This window comes from Chiloscyllium plagiosum, chromosome 36 (genome assembly GCF_004010195.1).
Source record: "Chiloscyllium plagiosum isolate BGI_BamShark_2017 chromosome 36, ASM401019v2, whole genome shotgun sequence".
Classification (NCBI taxonomy): Eukaryota; Metazoa; Chordata; class Chondrichthyes; order Orectolobiformes; family Hemiscylliidae; genus Chiloscyllium; species Chiloscyllium plagiosum.
Window position 1 is genome coordinate 19,884,523 of NC_057745.1, and position 27,576 is coordinate 19,912,098.

Here is a 27,576-nt window from a genome sequence, read left to right on the forward strand (position 1 = left end):
GAAGGCTACTAGTTGCATGGTTTCCTCTGTGTGAGTCAAAACAATCAAAACCCCAGAAGGCAGATCATTTGAATATTTTTAATGTGAAGGTAGATGGGTTCTAGATAGGTTCGTGTTAGGCAAATGAATCAAAGATTATCTGGAATAATTAGGAAATGATATTCAAAACTTGAACAGATCACTAACTTATTAAGTCGTGGAAGACTCGAGAGTGAATGGCCTACTTTTCCTAACTTATGTTTCTATTGCAAAAAGTTAAATCACTGACAAAAAATGGAGGCTTGGTGGACACAAGTTGTATTGTCCATGTAAAAAGATCTTTAAAAATCATAACCACAAAAAAGCTGAAATATCTTGCTATCAAATACTTAAGGATCCATCTGGCATTATTACCATCCAACTGGAAGTCTCACTGTCAGGTGTGTATGAAAAACTGTGGTCATAGAACACACCATAAAGGACTAGGGGAAGGAGTAGGTCATCCGGCCCTTCGAGCCTGCTCCACCACTCAATAAGATCATAGCTAAGCTTTTCGTGGACTCCGATTCCCTTACCCATGCTGTCACCATATCCCTTAATTCCTTTATTGTTAAAAAAAATTATCTTAGCTTTAAAAACTTTTACTGAAGTAGCATCAACTACTTCAGAGGACAAGGAATTCCATAGATTAACAACCCTCTGTGTGAAGAAGTTTCTTCTCGATTCTGTCCTAAATCTGCTCCCTCTAATTTTGAGGCTATGCCCTCTTGTCCTAGTGTCACCTGCCAGTGGAAACATCCTCTCGAAGTCTGTCTTATCAATTCCCTTCATAATTTTATATGTTTCTATATGGTACTCCTCTTAATCTTCTGAATTCCAATGAATATAATCCCAATCTACTCAGTCTCTCCTCATAAGCCAACCCCCTCAACTCCAGAATTAACCTAGTGAATCTTCTCTGCACGCCTTCCAGTGCCAGTACACCCTTTCTCAAGAAAGGAGACCAAACTGTGCACAGTACTCCAGGTGTGGCCTAACCAGCACCTTGTACAGCTGCAACGTAACCCCTCTGCTTTTAAACTCAATCTATTTAGCAATGAAGGACAAAATTCCACTAGCCTTCCTAATTATTTGTTGTAGCTGCAGACCAACCTTCTGTGATTCGATCAAAAGGATACTCAGGTCCCTCTGCATAGCAGCATGCTGCAACCTTTTTCCATTCAAGTAATACTTTTTACTATTACTCCTACCAAAATAGATGACTTCACATTTATTAACATTGTATTCCATCTGCTAGACCTTTACCTGCTAAGTCAATGTATTTATGTTCCTCTGCAAAGTTTTACAGTCCTCTGCACACTTTGCTCTGCCATTCATCTTAGTGTCATCTGCAACCTTTGACACACTACATGTGGTCCCCAACACCAAATCATCTATATAAATTGTAAATAATTGGAGTCCCACCACCGATCCCTGAGGCACACCATTGGTCAGGATCATGTTTTCTTTATGTCAGTGCTATGATTATGATTGATCTCAGTTTTGCACATCAATTATTTAAATCTGTATTTTGCTCGTTTTTTGGAACTATGGAAATAAAGGGAGATTATAGAGGACAAATCACTGGAGTCGAAATCCAGAGGCCTGGGCTAAAATTCATTGGGAAAAACGTTCAAGTCCCACCGTGGCTGCACATAGAATTTGCATCCAATTAATAAGTCAGGAATTAAAAATAGTTTCAGTAATGACAATCATGAAACAAATCAGTTATGGCTGTGGCTGTTTTCTCTGTAGCATTGGAGGCCTGAGGGGTGACCTTTGTAAAGGTTTAATAAAATCATGAGGTGCATGGCTAGGCTAAATAGACAAGTTTTTTTCCCCGCAGGGTGGGGGAGTCCAAAACCAGAGGGCATAGGTTTACAGTGAGGGAAAAGATATAAAAGAGACCTAAGGAGCAACGTTTTCATGCAGAGGGTGGTGTGTACATGGAGTTGCCGGAGGAAGTGGAAGTGGTGAAGGCTGGTTCATTTACAACATTTAAAAGACATCTGGATGGGTATATGAATAGGAAGGGTTTGGAGGGAGATGGGCCAAATGCTGGCAAATGGGACTAGATTTAGGATATCTGATCGGCATGGACAAGTTGGACTGAAAGGTCTGTTTTATCTTTACCTAGTCTGCCTGAGATGTGACTCCAGATTCACAGAAATGTGATTGATTGTTCACTACTCTCAAGTGCAATTCATGACAAGCAACAGCTATAGGCCTTGCCAGCATTGAAAGAAAAGAAAAAATAGTTAACATGCATTTTGTGTGTTGTTATGAAGACTATTCAGTATTTCCCCGGGCACTAATTGGTACACAGGCCATAGTATTGGTGGGGTTTGATGTGGGAAGGGAGAGCTTGGGACAGGAGAAGGACTGAAAATAAGGAAGGAAATAAACATAAAGGGAAAGTTTCCCTGTGTTGCTTTTGATTCTTACTGCCTATTGTTACTTATTAGCAACAGTATTAGTCATGGGATTAGAAAAAGGAAATGGTTGTTTTTAAAGTGAATTTCATCCTAAAAGCAGAACACACCCTTTAAATGCTTTTTTTTGCATTCCAGTTTCCTGAGCACCAAACATCTCCATAAAGGTAGAAAGAGGCAAGCCTGAATTTTCATTCCCAGATCAGGAATGCAGAATCAGGACTGTTATTAGCTTCACAGAATGACCTGGGGGAAAAAGTACTCTAAACTGGGAATTTTTGGTTTTGAGGTGGGGCGAAATTTAATGGGAGTTATGGTTATGGAGCTTACAGTGTGCCTGGCTGAAAGATCTGCTTCAATATACCAAAATGTTCCAGCTCTTGCCATTACCTCCCTCACAGATGACACCCCATGGCCCCTCATACCTCAATGCCAACTTATAACCCTGTACCTACTTTTAAGTTCCTCACAATGTCCATGCCAACTTATACCCATCCATCTCCATGACCTCTTAATGTGGCTCATGACCACTTGAAACCAATTGATGTGCCCCTTCTGCCACCCATTATCCTTTGCAATTACCTTACCTCACCCCTAACCTACCAAATTATCCAGTATCCAGACCTTGGCACCCACACTGAGATACAATAATACAAAGTTACTAAGACCCAGTGGAAGATATCACTGTTTTAAAAACACTTTTTAAAGAAAAACATTTTACATTTAACTTTCTCCTTGATAAAACAGCCATCAGAATTCATAAACATGCTTTCAAGGGTTTCTAGCCATTTGAAGCTGTCAATCAAACCGACATAATGATAGTGGAAGGTTGCGATATTAGTCGTAGAGCATTGATCGTGTAGTGATAACTCTTGGGTTTATGTCAATGAACTTTGTGAAATAGCAACGTGGTCCTGGGACATTATCCAAAAAAGGTACCTTGTGTCTCTAAAGTATACCAGCAACATAATCATTCTATCAGCTCTAAGCACAGAGGCTGTAATTTGACATCCCATTTATGAAAATAAGATCAGCCTGAGGCAGCTTTTTGTCAACATGTGCCTCTGTGATCCACAGATATGTAAATTAGAATGCACCTCCATTTGTAGACACTTAACAAAGATAAAGAAGAACAAGAACAAAGAAAATTTATAGCCCAGGAACAGGCCCTTTGGCCCTCCCAGCCTGAGCCGATCCAAATCCACAATAAACCATTGAGTTGGGAAGTAATGTTAATTAAGACTATTAATCCCAAACATCAGGTTGTTCTGGGGACATGGATTCAAATCCTGTCATGGCATATGGTGAGGTTTGAATTCAATAGATGGAATTAAAGAACTATTCTAATAACCATGAGACCACTGCTGATTGTCGTAAGAACCTGACTACTTAACTAATGTCCTTTTAAGGAAGAAACTCTGCCATATTTACATGGTCTAGCCTATATGTGAGTCCAGAGCCACAATGCGCTTGATTTTAACTTAACTCTTGGCAATAAATATTGACCCAACCAGTGATATCCACATCCCAGAAATGAATAAGAAGTAATATGTTAGAAAGTAGTGTAGCATTCACCTGTCAGGTAAATCTTCAAATAAATGGAAGAAAAATCTGAACGAAGCCAATTGTTCCAACTCGTTCAGAGATGTTATTTGGTGCAGATGAGATTTGAACCTGGGCAAGGTGACAAGGCGCATGCAAGAAATATCAGTCTTAATAGTAATGCTCCCAACTGAGAGTTAATAAATGTGAAAGCTCTGTCCCTTCTGCTTCACTGATGGAAGTGCTCAGAAGCCTGTGTGGGAAATAACTTTGTATTTTAAGAAGTGTTTATTTCCTTTTGTACAGTTAAGTTTTCAAATTCTATCATAGACCCACTCAATCTGGGGTGTCAGTAAATTTGACCTATTTTCAGAAATCATTATCTTCCTTTACTTGAAAAGGATAGAATGCAAGTTTTGAAGTAAAATCCATATTTTTGATAAAGAAAGTGATTACGATAGAACCATGACTGTTGTGAAGTAACATAATGGAGAAGCCAGCTAGATACGAGAAGAAGCAACAACTTCTATAACACCTTTTAACAATAGAAGTGGCATAGTGGTTAGCACTGCTGTCTCTCCATGCCAGGGACCCAGGCTCAATTCCACCCTTGCTAAATTGCCCATGGTGTCCATGAATGTGCAGGTCTAGGTGGATTAACTGGGAAATGCAGAAATGGGATGGGTCAGTGCAGCCTTGATGAGCCAAATGGCCTGGTTCTGTAGTGTAAGATTCTATGATTCCATTGGTAGGATTTGTTTAATAAATAATGTTAATTGGTTGAACAGCTCAAGTCCATTGGCTAATTGTGAAATTGGCCTCCCCAGTCATTTTCCTTATAAATCAGCTATGATAGTTTGATCTTGTTTTTATTCCTAATGTGTAGGTTTGTGTTTTGGGTCCTTAGCTACGTCCACCTTTTCTAATGAATTGATCTTCACTACCTTCACGATCATGGATCTTCTAGATCTTCACAAGTATATTTCTCTTTACCAGACAGATGAAATCCAGAAAAAAGGTCCCTGTATGAATATGATAGATAAAATAGGATAATACAATATAAATCACTAATAAGAGCTCCACTTACTTGTAATTTATCTGAGACCATGGTAAATCTACTTCAACTCCACCTTTTCACCTTATCCCAATGTTCCATTATTTCCTCACAACCCAAATACCTATTGATGTCTATGTTGAATTCAGGCATCAATTCAGCATTCACAGCCCTCTTGGGCAGAGAATTCCAAAGATTCACACACTCAATGAAGAAATTCCTCCTTGTTGCGGTGCTGAATAACGCATTCCTTATTCTGAGATCATGACATTTAATTCAGGATTTAGCAGGCGTGGAAAACATCTTCCTAATATCTACCCTGTCAAATCCCTTTCAATTAGATCATCTTTTAAACTTAGACCATATCTATTCAATTTTGTATTGGACAGCTTAATCTCTCCAGTATTAGACAATCCTGTCATTTGCAGGAACCAATCGAGTGAACTTTTGGTGCACCCCAACTAAGGCAAATTGTATCCTTCCATAGAGAAGGGGATCAAAACAATACACAGGAGTGGTCTCTTCGACCCATAATTGTGGTTGAATGTCTATATTCTTTTTACAGGGCTGCATTGTGAATGAACCATTAAATCATGTCAACAGGATACAAGAAGGAAGTCAAGTGGGGTAGAGATAAAAGAAATGTGGTATAATCAGGAGATAGACACTGTTTTTTGCAGCCAAGAACATGAATCTGGAAAATTGAGTTGCCCTCCCGGTGCCAGCGTTTGGGATTAAGTACTGGAGAGGAACTTGCAGTGGGAGGATCCAGGTCTTATAGTCCATGTAGGTACCAATAGCATAGTTAGGACTAGGAAAAATGATCTACATGGGCAATATGAGGAGCAAAGTATTAAATTCATAAACAGAATCTTAAAAGCAGTAATCTCCAGATTATTATCTGAGACACTTGCAAATTGGTTTCGGCCAAATAAGATTAGTAATGAATACGTAAGTTAATAAATGATATGGAAGAAGTGGGTTCTGATTCATGTCCATGAATCTGAGTGTTCTCTATCATGATAGTCCCCAGGATACTCAGTTGAACACGCACCAACAAATTCAAGAACAGCTTCTTTCCCTGCTGTTAATAGACTGTTGAGTGGACCTCTCTAACTTCAAATAATGTTGATCTTGCTCTTGTGCAGCCATAATCTTTTATGCCTCCTGAAAACAAAGAAATGTGGATGCTGTAAATCAGAAACAAAAACAAATTGCAGGAAAAGCTCAACAGGTCTGGCAGCATCTGTGAAGAGAGATCAGAATTAATCCCAGAACTTGTTTTAAGTCACCTTCTTGAGATAACTTAAGGTTTTATATCAAAACGTGACATCCGAGTGCCACAAGGATCGGTGCTGGGTCCTCTACTTTTTGTCATTTACATAAATGATTTGGATGCGAGCATAAGAGGTGCAGTTAGTAAGTTTGCAGATGACACCAAAATTGGAGTGTAGTGGACAGCGAAGAGGGTTACCTCAGATTACAACAGGATCTGGACCAGATGCGCCAATGAACTGCGAAGTGGCAGATGGAGTTTAATTCAGATAAATGCAAGGTGCTGCATTTTGGGAAAGCAAATCTTAGCACGACTTATACACTTAATGGTAGGGTCCTAGGGAGTGTTGCTGAACAAAGAGACCTTGGAGTTGCAGGTAGATAGGATAGTGAAGAAGCCGTTTGGTATGCTTTCCTTTATTGGTCAGAGTATTGAGTACAGGAGTTGGGAGGTCATGTTGCGGCTGTGCAGGACATTGGTTAGGCCACTGTTGGAATATTGCGTGCAATTCTGATCTTCCTATCGGAAAAATGTTGTGAAACTTGAAAGGGTTCAGAAAAGATTTACAAGAATGTTGCCAGGGTTGGAGGATTTGAGCTATAGGGAGAGGCTGAACAGGCTGGAGTTGTTTATGAGTATATGAATAGGAAGGGTTTGGAGGGATATGGGCCGAGTGCTGGCAGGTGGGACGAGATGGGGTTGGGATATCTGGTCGGCATGGGCAGGTTGGACCGAAGGGTCTGTTTCCAAGCTGTACATCTCTATGACTCAGCTAGACAATGCATTAAAGGTGTGAGGTCCAAGTCTGTCTGTATCCCAATCTTGAGTTAGACAGGTTCTATTTTCAAAGTGGAATTTACAAAATATTACATGTATTGACTGCCTACAAATTGTTATAAAACCTTAAGTTATCTCGAGAAAGTGACTTTAAAACAAGTTCTGGGATTTATATATTAATGAACCTAAACTTGCAACCCATTCTAAAAGATGAAAGACTTAACAATCCAGTTTTGTTCAATATATCATTTCAGTTGCATGTCACTAATCTTTTGCTGTAAGTTCTGTGTTTTATGATCTTACACTCCACAACCACCTGATGAATGAGCAGTGCTCCAAAAACTAGTGCTTCCAAATACACCTGTTGGACTATAACAATCTCGTGTTGTGTGATTTTTAACTTTGTCCACCCCACTCCAACATTGGCTCCTCCACACTACTGTATGTCCTCGTTTGCTATGATCTGCCTGTACTATTCACAAAACAAAGCTTTTCACTGTACTTGGGTACATGTGACCACAATAAATCAAATCAAATCACATACTTTGAACATTGGTGGTGTGGAAGACTTTTTGTTGATGGATTTAGCAGATTGATGATTGGATATTCTTAAAGTAAGCTGGGTGCAATCTATTGCACCTCTGCACCTGGGGGAAGCCAAAGATATTAGAGAATCACAGTGTCCAGGCTGTTGACTCTCCCTGATATAGCGTGGTGCTTAAAAACTTGGGTAATCTTCAGAAAATTGTATCAGTGACACCCAAGACAACATTTGTGGCCTGAAGATTGGGAGATAGTATTCAGGTTTATTATTGATTGTTGAAGATTGGACTCTATCTCAGATGTGTGAGCAAGTATGCCAGGGTTGAAAAGCAAATCAGTAATGGTATTCCCCTCATGAATGATTATGAAGTGACATATTAATACCCAAACATACACTGCCACAAGTCAATGTCATGCTCCCATAATGAAATTTGAGCTATGTAACCTTACCTTTATGTATGGCACAGACCAGAATGCTAATGCTTCATTGAGAGAATGAACACCAGGCACAGCATAAGCTTTGTGTCCCAATATTGGGAGTGAGAAGTAATGGAGAAATCCAGGTGAGACTTTTCCATTCATGTCAGTATGAATTTTATTATCTGATATAATGGGAGGAGGAGGGGGCTTCGGTGTGCAGATGATGTCAAGTATGTAATGTTCATGACCGCTTCAGGCCATAGTTTTTAATATTCATTCTTGCAAAAAAAAAGAGCTGCCAATGCAGTAGAGTTTGTTTCCAGATCGTTGGCATTACAGAATACTATCGCCCCTAAGCAGCAGGGCCTCACATTAAGAGTTGTACTCTGATCTCAGAGAGAAAAACAGTAAGTTATTCCAGACACATTGCATATAGTTGCAGCCATTTGCTCTTGTCATTGTATCGTTAATTTTGGTGGAAAGAGACAAGGTTTCAACTTTGTGTCTTTGTGAGTTGCAGGTTCTGCCTGAGATGTTACTGATCCTACATCCCTGATGACCTTTCAGCTAAGGCCATTTCCAATTTATCATCATTGCCATGCTTTTGCTGTCCTTATGTTGAGGATAGTGTGATTGTAACTTGAGACACCCAGCCCCTCATTTTACAGCTTCCTTCCCCTCCTAATCCTACCCTTCAGTCTTGAATTGTACTTCCCCTTCACTATAATTATTTCCTCAGCACACCATTCCCATCCCCAAACTTTAGTTGCTTTCTTTTTCCATAACTCTATGGATTACTCCCTGACCATGAATCACCCAACCTTCCAAACTGATTGTGGCCAATTAGTACCTGACTGAGAACAAACCATGCCCAAATGCAGCAAAACATGGACACTTGGCTTGGGTTGATAAGTGTCTAGTAACATTGGGTTACACAACTGCCTAGCAATAACTATCTTCAACAAGACAGAATCTAATCATCATCCTTTGACATTCCATGGCATTTCATTACTGAATTCCCCACTATCTACATCCTAAGGATTACCATGAACCAGAAACTGAATGGTACTAGCCATGCAATTACAATGGCTATGAAAGCAGGTCAGGGCCAGGACCCCTGCATTGTATAACTCACTTCTTGACTCCCAAAAGCCAGTGCACCATCTACGAGGCTCAAGTCAGGAGGGTAATGGAACACTCCCCACTTATCAGATGAGTGCAGCTCCAACAACACCCAAGAAGCTGGACACCATCTTGGATAAAGCAGGTGCCGATTGGTATCACATCCACAAAATGTGCACTCCCTCCACTACCGACACTCAGTAGTAGCAAGTAGTGTACAAGATCCATTACAGAAAATCAGTAAGAATCCTTAGCCAGCATTTCCCGAACTCATACCTCACCTTCCAATCACTTCTATTTAAAGGGACAATAGCAACAGATACATATGAAAACACCACCACCTTCAAGTTCTTCTCCAAGCTATTCATCAAATTGACTTGGAAATGTATTGTCGTGCTTTTAGTATCACTGGGTGATACTGGAATCCTGGAATTTCCTCCCTAGTGGTATTGAGAGTCTACCAACAGCACATAGATTGCAGCAGTTCACCAGGGCAGCTCACTACCACCTCAAGGGCAACTATCGGAATGGACAATAATAAATGCTGGCCCAGACAGTGATTTCCACATCCCCCTAAGCCCAGTCACTGGATGTGTCTTTACAACACCCATACTGATGGATCAGTAATCCTTGGCCTTGTTGCAATTGACTTGCAGGAATGACCATGACCATGACCATGACCTAACCTCAAGACTGCAACGACGTTAATCCATTGACTCTATTTGGAGGCTGACTGTGGTTAACTCCCTGATCTGAGATCAAACAAGTTATTTAAATGCAGCAGCATCCCCTGACTGACTGTTATTCCCCCTTCACTAAGGAATGGGACCTCTTGGTTTTCTAACATGACCATTTAGTTGAAGCCCATGCAGTGGGTTTGTCTCATAAGCCGCTGGCCTATGCTGTAGGTCCAGCATTGCTTTATGGTGTTATGATACATCAATGTGTTCATTCCCTTGACTGTTCAATGCTGGGAACAGTAACAAGTTGCTTGCTTCTCACTCTGTGCTTGAAAGCAACATGTGCCAGAGAATCTGACAGCTTTCAAGTCCTTGCAAAATCAGTGAGTGGCACTAAAGTGAGGTGACAGCCATAAGATACATTTGTGGTGAAGCACATGTGCCCCTGTATGCAAAGTGACAGAAGAATGCAAGGCAGAAGTGTCCCTGAGTTCCAAAGTTACAGTGGGCTGAAGTGGTGTGCAATTGTGTTGAGAGCCATCATAATGATGTGGTGGGGCTATTGACAAAAACAGAAATTGCTGGGAAATCTCAGCTAGTCTGACAGCATCGTTGGGAGAAATTAGAGTTAACATTTTGGGTTGAGGTGAATTTCCTCAGAACTGATGAGGCTAGTGGTTTGATGATGCTTCCTTGGCGTGGCAGAAGGGTAGAAGAGGAAAGTGTTCTTGGCATGCAGGAAAATGGTGATGGTGGAACTGGATGATGGCCTGGAAAAGCCAGCAGCAACCTGGTACCTGCTATAACTTTCATATCAGGAATTGTGGCAGTTTGCTTTCATGGGGAAGGATGCAAAGAAATGAAATGAGATTAGCTAATAATGAGATGCAAGTACATGGAAATAAGGTAGTCACTATTCATTGATCTATACAGTTGCCAAAACAAAAATAAGCCTGAGGATTAGGAAGATTTTAAAATTTCTGCAAAGAAACATGAAGATGACAATTAAGAAAGAGCAAATTGAATTATAGTAAAGTGGTGAGAAACATAAAACAAACTGATAAAAGTTCAATAAGTATGCAAAACGATAAAGATCAGCAAAAACAAATGTGGGTTCATTATAAACTGAGCTATGAGATTTTAGAATATGGAAAATGGGGAGAAACTAAAATACTTTGTTTTCATGGGAGCAAGTGTTAAAAATATCCTCAGAAGAGTGAAGAATCTTTGGACTAGCATAAATAGGTTAAATGAGGAACTACAAAATACTAATATTAGTTTAAAAAAATTAAAAACTAAATGGGACTTCAAGTAAATGTATGCCCGAGACATGATGGTCTGCACTTTAGCTGAAAGGGATTGTTGTCGATAAGTAGATGAATATCTTTCAAAAATTAATCGAATCCAGAATGTTCTTTGCAGATTGGCAAATGACAAATATAAATCCCATCATTTAAGAGTGAAGATAGAGAGAAAAGTGAAAAATATAGGACTGTCAGCCTAACATTAGTCACAGGGTAAATGCTAGAAGCTATATATAAATGATGTGATAACAGGAGACAAATAATTGGGCAGAGTAAACATTGATTTAAGAAAGGGAGATCACGTCTAACAAAACTGTTCAGGTTTTGAGGATGTAACTTGCAGAATAGGTAAAGGAAAACCAGCAGATGTGGGTAGTATTTAGATTTTCAGAAGGTCTGGAACAAGGTCCCACTGAAGAAGTTGCTAAACAAAGCGTCGAGTTGGGGGGGAGGGGGGAAGAGGTTCGATATACTGGTATGGGTTTTAGAACCAGAAACACAGGCTCAGAATAAGTAGTACAGCATTTCCGACTGAAATTATTTTTTTAAAATGCGGAGCATAGTGAATCTTCAACATTGTTTTTTTGGGGGTGGAGGGGGGACTATAGTGCTCTGCCCACCACTTGGTGTCGAAACAGGTTCCCATCAAAGTTTCTGTGTGTTTGGTGCCTCTGCCTTCCTCATTTAAAAGACTTAAAACTTACATCTTTGACAAAGTTTTTGGCTCCTCTGGCCTACTATATGCCCCTGTATCATAACGCCCAGTGGAAGCATTTCATTATGTTAAAGACCCTGTATAAATGTCTGCCGAAGACGATCTGGAGTTCCCCAGTGTTAAAAACTGAATACTCAATAGGTAAGAGTTACAATGTATCCTCTGAGGAGTTACAATGTATCCTGAAAGAGCAGAGGCTACTGTAATTTTCCATCAAAGTACCAAAAAGTAACTTTGTTCCTTTGATGTTGCTATCACTGAAGTAACCAAATGTGTGCGCCATGTGATGTGCGCGAGCCTGTTTGAGTGGCTGCTTTTTGACACTGATGTCACTGTGTTTCCTCTCAGCACCAGGGCTCCCCCCCGGGAGAGCTCCACTCAGGAAGTTTTCCTCAGAACGGAACTGAAGCCTGTGGCGTGGATGTACTAGTGAAATTCCAGATTTGTTCCCCCATCCCCATTATCTCTCTCTCTCTCTCTCTGAGTGGGAGGAAACAGCGAGTTTTGCGCAATCACCACTCTAGCAGCGGGACGCATCTGCAGACGAGCTAACCTTTTAAAAGCCATCGAGTGTTTCTCAACGCCCAGAAACACTCCCCTCACTCATGGCGATGGCATCGCTCCCTGAAGTGCGTGGACTGCCCACAGAGGAGGTAAGTTCGTCGCGACCGTGTGTGTATTTTCTTTTACATGGAGGAACAGATAATCTCTGCAATTGGTTTCTGGACGTGGCGGCCACGTTCGGAAAAGTGCCCTCCACCGTCCTGTCCCTTCCCTCAAATTCAGGAGCTTTTCCCCGTGCCCTAGTTGCGGATGTTTGGGGGGGGGGGGGAATCACTGATGCTAAAAGAGGGGCCGAATCTGGGGGGGTGGGGGAAATCACTGATGCTAAAAGGGGGGCCGAATCAGGGGAGGGGGCATTCGCGACCCGTGCCCCTGCTGCATGATGACTTCCGCGGGGAGAGAGAGCACTCTCGTCTCCTTCCAGAACTTAGGCCTTAACATCGGCAACCGCTTCCCAGATTCCTGACACTTCAGGATCCGAGGCAGCTGAGCCCCTTGCATATATTTGTCCAGTCAGACCTCGCTAGGAGCTCCGTGTTTTCACCCTGTATGTTCGTGATTTTGCAGGAAGGTTGTCGGATTCTGCGAGTGAAAATTATCGCTGGAATCGGCCTCGCGAAGAAAGATATCTTGGGAGCCAGGTAGGTTCGGGGATTGCCTGTGGGAACGGGACTGGAGCCTAATCCTCTTGGTGACCTGGTCAAAACACCAGAAACTCCTGCGGCCCCGTGTTTCTGACGGGAGAATTGCAACCAGTGGTGGGCGGGGACGGGCGGACAGACAGCAGTTCATCAAGGAGTAGAACAAGTTAACAGGAGCTTTAAAATTTAAAAAAAATATCCCGAGGTTTGAATTTACTCAGCATCCCTCCCCCCACTGGGCAACGCTGAGATTTTTTGGGAAATGCATAATTCAATCCTGTAATTATCTATGCTTTCTCTTTTATTGACTTATTTCACAATTGTGTTACAGTAAACCTCATTAACGTCACTGCACTGATACTGGATGACTAATTTATGTCATGTGAATCTGAGGCATTTGAAAATTTAAATAATGTGGGTGGGCAAGTAAATACTGCCAGGTATGTTCTATGTGTCATCCTCAGATACCAGCTATCTAACATTGAATCAGGAAGTATCAAATACTCTTGAGAAATCTTGGTGACATGTCAGAAGGTAATATCTTGACTGTTCCTGTTGCCTTTAACATGTAAAGGCTATCTTCAGGATATCTTGCCCTCACCCTTTACCCCTGCCCATGGACTGAAGAGATTATTTGCCTAATCATGATTCTCTGTCATTGAATTTTGTCATCGTGGATGTCGCATTCTTAATCAAGCTTTAAAATCTTTACTGGTTTGTGTGTCCGCTTTGGAGCCTGAGTTTTGAAATGTGGCCCAGTTATCAGATATCTGATGATTTTTTTCCCAATTGGTTATTGGTATGAACAACCATTTAACAGGTGTTGTGCCTTTAATACAAGAAGTGAACCTGAGTTAACTTCTTCGAGAGGCGCTTGTCATTATTCTACCAGTTCTGATCGTTCACGATCTAGCTGTGTCTCTCTCCATAAGCATTGCCAGAAAATAAAGACAATTTAATTCACCTACCATTATGATGTTAATGTACAATGATAATGGAGTTGTATTATTATAACAATTATTCTCTCAATTACCTTGTAAAATACCTCCAAGGATGAGGAAAGCATTGGAAGGCATTGGGCTAAAGTCACTTGTTCCTCCGAGGAAAGCTGCACTTGACATATGTTATGGCTAAAATTGTACATTTTCTGAAAAAAATCCTACATCATTTTGTCTTTCAATGCTTACACCCACTCCCTAGGGAATATTATTCAATTTTTTAGCCACTGGTTCACTCAGGTAATACTTAAGCAGGTTACATTTTTATTTATCCCTATTTAAGTGCAGGTCATGTGCTCATCACTTCTCTTAGTTCCTTGATTGTCACCATACTGTTAATCTGCTTATCTGATGTTAAATAGTGAGTGAAGAATGAAGAACAACTTCTTTCAGTAAGCCCATAGTCACACATAATTGTCCTTCCTGGAACTCAACATGCAGCCTTGACATTCTGTTGAACCTTGAGCTGAACATTTGGTTCACAGCTCATCACCAACACAGCTTATACTTTATTATTGTGCCACAGGAACACCTCCAAAACAATTTGTTTCTACCTTGGTTACTTGCTTGCATCTGCTCTTGCCTCAGCATGTTAATTGCAAAAATTAATTTGTTGTCTTTATATTCAAACACACCAATTCTTTTTCCTTTGACTTTCTGGTCTGCAGGATCTGAAATTGTCATCCTTGATATGTTCTCCCTCACGCTCAGCTCTCATCCTCACTTACCAACATTGCATTCTTGCACTCCCTTATATTGTATTTAAATATGAATTTCCCCTGTACCGGTGCTTTCATGCTCCTCCCATTTTACATATGCACCTGCTTTTCCCATAAATTTCATTCTTTAGCCTGGTATGGCTTTATATTGTATCTAGTGGTAGAGCCTTCAGTTACCCTGACCTTTCAGGAACTCCATCTTAAATTTTCATTATTTAACAAAGTATTCAATTTATCTTGGTCCTAGCTTCCTATTTTGTCCCATTTGTCCTGCTGATCTTTTTGAGTCATTTGTGGGCGGCACGGTGGCACAGTGGTTAGCACTGCTGCCTCACGGCGCCAGAGACCCGGGTTCAATTCCCGCCTCAGGCGACTGACTGTGTGGAGTTTGCACGTTCTCCCCGTGTCAGCGTGGGTTTCCTCCGGGTGCTCCGGTTTCCTCCCACAGTCCAAAGATGTGCAGGTTAGGTGAATTGGCCATGCTAAATTGCCTGTAGTGTTAGGTAAGGGGTAAATGTAGGGGTATGGGTGGGTTGCGCTTCGGCGGGGCGGTGTGGACTTGTTGGGCCGAAGGGCCTGTTTCCACACTGTAAGTAATCTAATCTAATCTAATCTAAACAGCACAGAAACAGACCCTTCAGTCCAACATACATATAATCCCAAACTAAACTGCTGCTCCTGGCCCATATCCTTTCAAATATTTCCTATATATGTACTTATCCAAATGTACTTTGAACATTGTAATTATACCCACCTCGGCTACTTCCTTGGAAGGTCATACCATCACAAACCACTGTATAAAACATTTGCCCCTCAATTTTTAAATCTCTCTCCTCGCACCTTAAAAATGTGGCCTATTGTCTTGAAATCCTTCATCCTAGGAAAAAGACAACTACCCTATCCATACCCCTCATGATTTTATAAACTTCTATAAGGCCATCTCTCAGTCTCCTACACTCCAGTGAAATAAATCCCAGCCTATCCGGCCTGACTTTATAACTCAAGTCTTATATATCTAGCAACATCCAATAAATCCCTTCTGAACCATCTATAGCTTAATATCCTTCCTATAACTAGGCAACCAGAACTAGACACAGTATTCCAGAGAGGCCTCATCAATGTCTAGTACAGTCTCAATGTGACGCTTCAAATCTTATACTCAAAGGACTGAGCAATGAAGGCAAGCATGCTAAAGGCCTTTTTAACGTCCCTGTCTATATGTGATGCAAACCTCAAAGCATTATGTACCTGAACCCCTAGGTTCCTCTGTTCTACAGCACTATTCAGGGCCAGACCATTAATTGTATAAGCTTTATTGTACCAAAATGCAATACCTTACATTTATCCAGATTGAACTCCATCTGCCATTTTACAGCTCATTAATTCACTTGATCAAGATCTCCTTTGTTATCATTGAAAACCCTCTTCACTGTCTACTATGCCACCAATTTTAGTGTTGTCCCCAAACTTACTAACCATGCCTTTTATATTCTCATCCAAATCTTTATATAAATGACAAACAAGAGAGGATCCAGAACTGATTCCTGGGGAATACTGCTGGTGACACACCTCCAGTCAGAAAAACAGCCCTCCCTTACCACTCTTTCTCCTGCCATTAAGCCAATTATGTATCCAATTGGCAAGCTCACCCTGAATCCCATGTGACCTAACTTCACTAATTAATCTACCACTGCTTTTGAAAAATCAATCTTTTTAATGTTGTCTAGACAATCAGAAAGTTATGTCTTTTCTGTACTGTTGGATGTCTTTACAGTTTGCTGTTGATAACCCATGAGCCTGCTAACATTTCCAAGAGTTATCAAAATCTTTTGGCATTATTGGCTCTTGTGGTGAGTGTATTGTCTGTTGTACCTGAAACCATCAGCATATCCATTGTAAATCCAGGTAAATATACATAAGTAACAGATTGATAAGGACCAACTGTCACATCTAACGTGCAAATGTCTTTGTACTCCATACGTACTCATACAGGAATACAACCCACTTGAAAAGTCTTGGCATGTAAAAGGGGAAAGCCAGATTGTGAAAACAGACCAATTAAAAAGAGGAAAATTGATTCACAGCTCCCTTATGTGATGGGAGCTCATTCAGGAGACGTTTTAATGATCCTGATTTTATATTACAGGATACCTCTCTTGCAAAGGATGATCCCTGGTCCAGTCATAAATACACTGGCTCATGCTTGCTCTTTTGCTCTTGCCTCTCTTTAGCTCAAATTTAGCATTTATTTTACTACTGTCTTTAAAGATGATGACAGATATGATTGATATTATGCCTTGACTGTCATAAAGCATCTCGATACACTTCACATGAATGTTATCAACAAAATTTAGCACCGTTCAAGGGGATAATAGAGGACAGCTCTCCATAATCTTGGCCAATGAGGTAGGCTTTAAGGTGTGACCTAGCGAATGAGATGTAGAAATCAGGGGAGGATTAAGGAAAGAATTCCAGATTTGAAGGCTTAGGCACAGTAGGAATGGCCATCAGAGTGCTGAAAATTTGAGGATGCGCAAGAGGCTAGATTTTGGAAGTTTGTAGGTCTACCGAGATGGGGAAAATAACAAGTGCTTCAAAAGTAAATTTTGAATGAAAGCAGGAAAAACATTGTGGCTGCAGGGATAGGACATAATGGCCATGAACATCTTTTTTATCTCACTGGTACTTGCTGATCCATCTGTAGACTTGAGAGTGATCTTGCTGGTGTATAGATTTATTTATACGCCATTGTTTTTTCACTTTATTGATTTCCACAGTTCTGTTTTACACAAAAATTACCATTGTGGCAACTGCTGTCTTCATTTAATTTCTGGTGCACCCTGCTGTGGGGATGTATCAATCTAACTGTGGCTTGTGCTTTAAGTTCCTGGTGTTCAGTCAATTGTGCTACACTGTGCCTCAGTAATCTTTTGTTATCAGTATTTTGTAGGAGTGATGACACATTCAGTTTTCATTTTATTCTAGGGCTTGTGACTTCCTATTATGATTGTACTAATGCACGTTTTCTTCACCATTATGGGCGGCACAGTGGTTAGCACTGCTGCCTCACAGCGCCAGAGACCCGGGTTCAATTCCCACCTCAGGCGACACTCTGTGTGGAGTTTGCACATTCTCCCCGTATCTGCGTGGGTTTCCTCCGGGTGCTCCGGTTTCCTCCCACAATCCAAAAATGTGCAGGTTAGGTGAATTGGCCATGCTAAATTGCCTGTAGTGTTAGGTGAAGGGGTAAATGTAGGGGAATGGGTCTGGGTGGGTTGTGTTTTGGCAGGCCGGTGTGGACTTGTTGGGCCAAAGGGCCTCTTTCCACACTAAGTAATCTAATTTCTGCAGTTTATTAATTTAATGCAAAGATTAAGACTGAATGTTGGTTGCCTACAGTTTAGGGTAATCAGTCTTTGCCAAAAGCTTTCAACACCATGCAGCTCCTATCTCCCCAGGTATAAAGCCATAGAAGGTTGCCTAGTAATTTAGTGAATGTAACCTTATCACGAAGAATAGATTGAGTGACATTTGAATTGCTTGCAGATCAACACCTGTTGAGACAGAGGAATATGGATGGTAATAGCAGTACTTAGCAGTGAAGCAGTAACAACGTAGCAATGTGCAGAATCTCCTTCCCAGATTCTCATGTGGCGTCGCTTCCCATCATTCATATTACAGTTTCATTCGTGAAACTGACAAGTGCAAATTTAAAATATGATGGGAGACTCATAATTGTACTTCCAAAAATTGATAATGAAATGCAAGCTATAGGAAGAAAGGAGGAACATGTTCAATGTTTTGTGTTCTTTTGTTAAAACGTCTGTTGCCAATAATATTATCAGATGATGTTATTGTCTGACAACCCCATGCATTAATTCAAAACAAAAGTAATGACAGCCAAACAGACTGATCATTATGTACTGTCATAATATATTGATCACAATATCTGGATCTGCATGGCTCAAGTCCTAAAAGCAGGACATTTTAGAATCGCGCTTAAGGAAAGTGAAGAAAGGGAAGCAATTAATAGTTCACATGGAGAAACTTGAATTTGCCACAAAATTACAGCACTTACAAACTGTTCCCTCATCTAATCCATCAAAATTTGGAAATGTTTTTCACTCTGTTCGTGCAAATTGTTGACCAATATCATTATAGCACATTAGGTTTATCCTCAAGAATATTAACCGTAGAGTCATAGAGATGTACAGCTTGGAAACAGACCCTTCAGTCCAACTTGTCCATGCAGACCAGATATCCCAACCTAATCTAGTCCCATTTGCCAACACTTGGCCCATATCCATCTTAACCCTTCCTATTCATATACCCATCCAGTTGCCTTTTAAATGCTGTAATTTTAGCAGCCTCCACCACTTCCTCTGGTAGCTCATTCCATACTTGCACCACCCTCTGTGTGAAAAAGTTGCCCCTTACGTCCCTTTTTATGTCTAAACCTATACCCTCTAGTTCTGGACTCCCCCACCCTAGGGTAAAGACCTTATCTATTTCTCATATCCATGTCTCTCATGACTTTTATAAACCTCTATAAGGTCACCCCTCAACCTCAGACATTCCAGGGAAAACAGCCCCAGCCTATTCAGCCTATCCCTATAGCTCAAATCCTCCAACCCTGGCAATATGTTTGTAAATCTTTTCTGAACCCTTTCAAGTTTCACAACATCCTTCCTTATGATAGGAAGGAGACCAGAAATGTGCACAATATTCCAAAAATGGCCTAACCAATGTCCTGTATAGCAGCAACATCACCTCTCAACTCCTGTACTCATTGCTCTGATCAATAAAGAATAGCATACTAAATGCCGCCTTCACTATCCGATCTACCTGTGACTCTCAAGGAACTATGAACCTGCACTCCAAGGTCTCTTTATTCAGCAACACTCCCCAGGACCTTACCATTAAGTGTATGAGTCCTGCTCTGATTTGCTTCTCCAAAATGCAGCACCTCTCATTTATCAAATTTAAATTCCATCTGCCAGTACAGAGGATACTAATGTTTGAATTTGTGGTCAAATGTTGAACTGCAGCATGAATGAATAAGGGAGTTTTGTTCATGTAAATTATGGTGTTCAGTTTCCTGAGAGAGTCTGTCTATCAATAAATATGTGTTGGAGGAGCTGGTGTTAGACTGGGGTGGACAAAGTTGAAAATCGCACAACATCAGGTTATAGTCCAACAGGTTTATTTGAAAGTACAAGCTTTTGGAGTGCTGCTATTTCATCACGTAGTTAGTGGGACAGGATATAAAGGACACAGAATTTCTGAGTAAAAGATCAAAGTGTCATACAACTGTTCCGATGTATCAGACAAACCTAGATGACTGTGAAGTCTTTAATCACCTCATAATCCACATTATAAGTGATTAAAGACTTAACAGCCATCTAGGTTTGTCTAATATATCATATCGGTTGTATGATATTTTACGTAGAAATTCTGTGTCCTATGTATCCTGCTCCACTAGCTACCTGATGAAGGAGCAGCGCTCTGAAACCTTATTAGTTTCAAATAAACCTGTTGGACAAAACCTGGTGTCGTGTGATTTTCAACTTTACCAATAAACAGTTCTGGGTCCAGTTGTGAAGTAGTTCAACAAGAGAATTATCTCTTCTCTTGATGATGAACCTTAAGATTTTCAGTCTTGATTTCAAATTCCTTCTTTGACTCAACTTTTTCCTTGTTTCCAAAATCTCCTCCAGCTTTATTTTATTGCATGAACCCTTGTTTATCCAATGCAAGATGACGAGTCTTTCTCTGCTCAAATATTGACAGCAGTTCCTTGTGTCCCTGAAACCTGTTTAGCAAGTCTGCCCTCTCACCTGACTTTTGAGATATCTTAGAGTTCCTACGTATTGCTATTCAATAATGCAAAGTTATATTGTATTATAGTTTGAAAATCCATTGTTTGAGTTCTTAAATAATCAAAGCGTACTTCCGTAATGGCTGATTGGTAGATGCTGAGGTTCACACAAAGTCTGTGTTTGATCTTAAGGAGCTAGTAAACCTGAGTTAGTCCTGAAGCATTACATGAGCTTTCATCCCCTGAAACTGCTTTGTTTTTGAGTTACTGAGCAGACTGGAAGATGCTAAGGAAGGCATTGCTTTAAATTTACATGGATAAGTATGTTTTTGGAGCACAATACACTCATCATTGGAGGGTCTCTATTCAGGAGATAAATGGGTAGTGCAGCATCTGTGACTGAACAGATTTACAACTGGTCTGTAGAAGAAACTAACTCCATACTCTTAGCCTAGAATGAAAAAAGACAGTTTGAGTGTTAGATAGGTGCCTGTCATAGAGTCATACAGCATGGAAATAGACCCCTTGGTCCAATCAGTCCATGCCAACCATAATCCCAAACTCAGCTCGTCCCACCTGCCTGTGCCTGACCATATCTCTCAACCTTTCCTATTCATATATGTACTTAAGTGCCTTTTAACTATTCACTGTGCCCACATCCACCACTTGGTCAGGAAGTTCATTCCACACATGAACCACGCCCTGTGTTTAAAAAAAATTGCCCTTTTTTTAATCTCTCTACCCTCACCTGAAAAAAAATGCTCCCCAATCTTGAAATCCCACATCCTAAGGAAAAGACACCTAACATATTAAACCTGTCTATTCCCCTCGTGATTTTATAAACCTCTATAAGGTCATCTCTCAACCTCCTACCCTCCAGTGGAAAAAGTTCCAGCCTTTCCACCCTCCGTTCCCAGCAAAATCATGGTAAATCCTCTGAATCATCATTATCTTAATATCATTCCTAGAACTGGACTCCGTGCTCTCGAAGAGGCCTCACCAATGTCCTGTAAACCCAACCCCATGACTTCCCAACTCTTACATTCAAAGGTCTGAGCATTGAACAGGCAAGTGTGCTAAATGCCTTTTTTTTTAAACACCCTGTTTATATGTGACTCAAACCGCAAAGGATTATGTACCTGAACCCCTAGGTCCCTCTTTCTGCAACACTACCCAAGGTCCTACCATTAATTGTATGCCCTATCCCTGTTTGTTGTACCAAAATGCAATGCCTTGCATTTATCCAGATTGAACTCCATCTGCCATTTGTCAGCCCATTGACCCATTTGATCAAGATCCCTACGTAATCTTAGAAAACCTTCTTCACTATTTGCTTTGCCACCAATTTTGGTGTCATCCACAATTTTAGGAACCATGCCTTCTATTATCTCATATAAATCATTTATATAAATGACAAACAAAACATTGTAATTGTCTTCAGACTGATGTCAGCTGAAAATGGTGACAAACTAGGGCCGAGAGAATAAAAAGTGTGATATGTCAAATTATCCTCAACCACATAGGTCATTGTCCCTAGGCTTCAGTCTTTGGATTGAAGAACCAAAGCTGATTCTCTGGTCTTATGAGAAAAGTCGACATTTTTTTAATGGAGAATGTCTATTGTCTTTAAACTATCTATTGCACAATTTTGAGTGTGCCACGGTTGGGTATAAAACCAAGTTTGGAAGATTAATATCTGTTGTGGTTCTGTTCACCGAGCTGGAAGTTTTTGTTGCAAACGTTTCGTCACCTGGCTAGGCGACATCATCAGTACTTGGGAGCCTCCTGCGAAGCGCTTCTTTGCTGTTTCCTCCGGTGTTTATAGTGGTCTGTCCCTGCCGCTACCGGTTGTCAGTTTCAGCTGTCCGCTGTAGTGGTTGGTATATTGGGTCCAGGTCGATGTGTTTGTTGATGGAGTTTGTGGATGAATGCCATGCCTCTAGGAATTCCCTGGCTGTTCTCTGTCTGGCTTGCCCTATGATCATCTACATAACACTACTATCATAGGGAATTCCTAGAGGCATGGCATTCATCCACAAACTCCATCAACAAACACATCGACCTGGACCCAATATACCAACCACTACAGCGGACAGCTGAAACTGACAACCGGAAGCGGCAGGGACAGACCACTATAAACACCGGAGGAAACAGCAAAGAAGCGCTTCGCAGGAGGCTCCCAAGCACTGATGATGTCGCCTAGCCAGGGGACGAAACGTTTGCAACAAAAACTTCCAGCTCGGCGAACAGAACCACAACAACGAGCACCCGAGCTACAAATCTTCGCACAAACTTTGAAAGATTAATATCTTTTATCAGTTAAGTGGGTAGATTATGGTGATGCAATAAAATCCTAAATATAGTACATTCTCAGTTCGTTTTTTGTTGCAAACAACATGTTGATGCTAGTATTTCTGAAGATGGTTATTTATTTAATTGCATTGTTGATAAATGTAAATTTGTTCCATTATCCATATTTCTTATTGTCTGTGTCAACCAAAGCTGTCTAATTGAATGCAATTACATGCAGATGAAATTTGTGCAAAGGGCTTATGTTCATATTGATTCATGGTCTCCTTATTTAGCTATGCATCAAAGCTTATTGCTGTTCAGATGAGATGAAACCCTCTCCCTTCTCTGCTTACTTGAGAGAAGACAAGATTATTCATATTTTGCCAACCACAGTAAAATTGAAATGGAGTTCTTGTTTTCCACTAAATATATTTTCAAGTGATGTGAATGGAGCACTCAATAGAGTACATACTTTCTGCCACTCACACCCTTCTTTGGTTAATGCCCTGTAACTACAAAGCTGAAAAAAATAATTCTTTTGAGAGCTTTAATTTCACTGGCCAAGTCACATCCAACTACCTGCTCTGAAAACTGATTACATTTTGACAGCAGTGACAAATTCCACCAAAGCAGCTGAGACAATTCACAACATTTTAGAACCACCTGCACCATTGAGAAAGGTCAGTTTGGTCTGTTTCTCAGTGTTAGTGGATGCTTTCATAATTTACATCACTCACATCTACCATTTTTTGTTCTAAAAACTAATCAGTTCTTCCTTGGGCCATACCTTGTCTACGTACCAAATTTTCATTGAAATTTGTATATTAGCTTTTGGGAGAATCTGTTGATCTGCGAATAACAGGGACAAAAATATTACTTCTACCACTGAAGGTGCGTGGATGTCACATTTCAGCCCTGTTTTGTTATATTGTTCACAGACCAAACTGGTCACCTTCCGTGGAAGAGGTAATTAGTCAAAATATCACAATGTGAGTAGGAGGGCACAGCATTTGACTGAGAATGACGATCACTCTGGGTGGGGAAAAGCACTTTCTGCTTTTTCAGGAACATTGATTAATTGGAAGCAAACCTACATTTCTTCTAAAAATCATTCTGCTCAAAACATCAATAAAAGTGAAGATTTTTGTTTAGAATTGTTCTACATTTCAGTCATGATGTGAAGGTGCTGGTGTTGGACTGGGGTGGACGAAGTTTTAAAAATCACACAACGCCAAGTTATAGCCCAACATGTTTATTTGGAAGTATGAGCTTTCGGAACACTGTTTCTCCATCAGGTAGCTAGTTGGGCAAGATCATGGGACAGAAATTCTGTCCTGTGATCCTGCCCCACTAGCTACTTGATGAAGGAACAGTGCTCCGAAAGCTCGTATTTCCAAATAAACCTGTTGCGCGGTGACCTAGTGTTGTGTGATTTTTAACTTTGCACTTTAGTCACTAAAGCGGCACGGTGGCACAGTGGTTAGCACTGCTGCCTCACAGCGCCGGAGACCCAGGTTCAATTCCCGCCTCAGGCGACTGACTGTGTGGAGTTTGCACATTCTCCCCATGTCTGCGTGGGTTTCCTCCGGGTGCTCCGGTTTCCTCCCACAGTCCAAAGATGTGCAGGTCAGGTGAATTGGCCATGCTAAATTGCCCGTAGTGGGAAGGGGTAAATGTAGGGGTATGGGTGGGTTGTGCTTCGGCGGGTCGGTGTGGACTTGTTGGGCCGAAGGGCCTGTTTCCACACTGTAATGTAATCTAATCTAATCTAAAATGCAGACAAATATTTATTCTGTCGTTTGATTAATTTCGTGTGCTTTAAACCTACCTAAAGCAATTGAAAGGTCACTGTGTTTATTTTCTCAAAATCTTAACAATAAAAAACAGAAACAGTTCTAAAGATTTTTTCTCTACTTTAAGTTAAAATAAAGAAAAACTGTCTTGATTCCATGGTGCCCCAGAATGGGGAGCTGCAGCCTTGCTAATCATTTGCAGAGATGTTTGGAATCTGACTCTACGTGCAGAACAAATGAACTTGTCATTTGGTGATGTGCTCACTCAGTTTAATAACACTATTTTTATTTGGAATGGAGAAAGAAATTGGGAATATTTTCTCTGTCAATCTATCAGGAGGCAAGATTGGCAGAGATAGGGAACTCACTAAGCAAATTAGTTCAAGAGCTAAAACAGAAGCAGTAAGTCAGTGGTTTATGGGAGAAGTGAGGAGCTGCTTGAATGTAAAATGGCAAGGTGATGATTGATTAATAGTTATAAATTTAGTTAATATTTCTCTGATGGAGAGCATGCCTGAGAAGTGTGGATGTGGGTTTGTTGGATCTTGGGAAGAATGTGTAGTGCTATAGGAAGCAGGTCGGGGAGTAGCACAAGGAAATTGATGAGGCCGTGTTGTTTCCTTCTGTCCTGTGACAGTTATGTGTGATTAGGTCATCATGGTTTGTGAAGCAGTTTATATTCACTGAACCAAAATTTTGATTCTAACCTTCCTTTGGGTTTCATTCTCACTCTAACTTTTCCATCAGTAAGCTCCAACTTGCCTTTATTTTTCTGACAACTAGAAAATATATATTCTAATCCATGTTTAATATACAGCACTGCACAGTTATTCCTCCCAATCCCCCAGTATTTAATGTCTTAATTGACCTTCAAATCTATTGGGAGCCATTCAAATAAAAACATCAACCACTTTTGAATTTTTAACCGTGTCTTTTTGCACCTGCCTTTTAATTTAGTCATGTCATTACTTGTAATCTTATACAAGGTGTTTCTTCAGCTTTACTTCTAACTCGTCATCCCCCTATTTTTCCAGACGCTTGCTAAATCGAACTGCTTTGTTCTGCCAGTTTTGGTTTCCCTTCCACTTAGTTCAGCATTGTGTTTTTCTTACATTAAATTGCAACCCAAATCACTCATTTAGAAACAATAACAGCAGGAAGTTAAGCCTCTTTATTTTCAGAATTCAGGATTAAGCATTTAGTTGGAAAGTATTGATTTTGACCGTTGATATTCAAAGCTTTGGAATGTTTCTTGACCCTAATGTGAAAATGTGTTGGCTATTATTCTTGTATCTATTATACAATCATGTGGACATGCATGTTGAGTCACAGAACAGGAATGCCACAATTAAACAATCCAAACAAAAATACCAAGAAAGGTTCTAACTACCAACTGCTTTTGATAACTTGGCCTCTTCCCAAAGGGAGGAGATGGAAATTTACAGGTATTTGCCAATTTGGGAAGTTTCTTGAGCAATGTTAATTAAACTTTAATTGATCTCTAGTGGTATCTGTTCAATCCTTGCAGAGAGTAGCTAAGCTGTAGCTTTACAGGAGCAGGTCAGCAATACTTCAATTAAATGTAACAAGCAAACATTACACACCTTAAGGGTTCTTGTGGCACAGTGGTAGTGTCTCTGCCTTCTGGGGCAGAAGGCCTGAGTTCAAGTCCCACCTGCTCTAGAGGTGTGTAATGACATCTTTGAACAGGTTGATTATAAAATACCTACATTGCAAATCTTGGGGTGCAATAGTAGTGGCTTTACCTCTGAGCTAGAAAATCTGGGTGCAGGACCCACATGCTCAAGAGATGTATCACAGCATGTGCGAGCATGTTGTATTAAATAACTGCACTACAGGTCTTGGGTCCACCCATGAGTAGTTCCACAAGAGATTTGCTGTATCAAAGTAACTTTGTTGATCCCTAAACTGTGCCTGGACTAGTATTGTTAACCTTAAATTGTCTTGTACCATTAATCTGCCCTTTTAATCTGTCTAGGTTTGCTATTTGCACCTGTAGAGCCAAACATTGACGACCTAATTGGTTTAGATGTTGGACACACCTCACCTTGTGAGGGTGTGGAGTTCAGGACAGATATTTTGCATTCTGTTCACCCAGTTAAAAAGGACTTGAATAGTACCTTTTATAAAGTCAAATTTGTTCTTTTCAAATACAAGTATGTTGAGCAGCGTAGAACTCAGCCTTGCAATTCTGATGCTGTCTCTTAGTGACTATTGAGAATTTTGACCAGCAGATGGAGGGACAGCAGTTGACATCGGCAGTACAGTGTCTGGATACTGAAAAAGACCACTGCTGCATTTGTAACTCAGCAAGTTGGGACATGTTTAGGGAATGCAGGTGTCTGCAGGAAAGGCAGGCTATTTGATAGAACAGGAGAGTGGTGCAGAAATCATAGCTTTTTTTTTGCTGGCTTCTTCTTACCCATTGTATTTCTGTCATTCTGGTTTGAAATAGTCATAAGAATAGCAGAAGGCGGTTAATCCAAAAAAGTTCTTCACTGTTTGAAAATTTGCAGAATGGCACTCCCTACAATCCTGTTCATTTGTTTACCACCTCTCCCACCCAGTGCACAAAATCTTGTTTAATCAGACACTGTACTCATACTGCCTTTAGTACATTAAGAATTTAACCTTTTTTTAAATCCTAGAATTTCAAATGTATAAAAAGATTTGGCCTTGAACATATTTAAAAGGAATGATAATATGTGGGATCATCCTTTTCAGCTGCACGCAGTTTTCAATGTAAAGCCTTTTCCCTTCCCTTCCCTTCCCTTTTGCATGCACCCATTAGCCTCAGGGTCTGGTTGTTGTGCAATTTTGACCCAATCCCTCCCACAGGAAGATGAC

The 27,576-nt window shown here is 40.6% G+C and overlaps 1 protein-coding gene across 2 annotated transcripts in view; it reads left to right on the top strand.

Annotated features, from left to right (window-relative positions):
• Nucleotides 1-12,213: 12,213 nt before the first annotated feature.
• Nucleotides 12,214-27,576, top strand: part of nedd4a (NEDD4 E3 ubiquitin protein ligase a) — a 149,975-nt gene continuing 134,612 nt past the window's right edge. The window contains exons 1-2 of one of the 2 annotated variants that reach the window (XM_043677486.1): nt 12,214-12,536; nt 13,015-13,088. In XM_043677486.1, coding sequence (XP_043533421.1) covers nt 12,489-12,536; nt 13,015-13,088 — 122 coding nt within the window. In that variant the 5' untranslated portion in view covers nt 12,214-12,488. The remainder of the gene's footprint in view (nt 12,537-13,014; nt 13,089-27,576) is intronic. The other variant, XM_043677487.1, reaches the window with a different exon arrangement.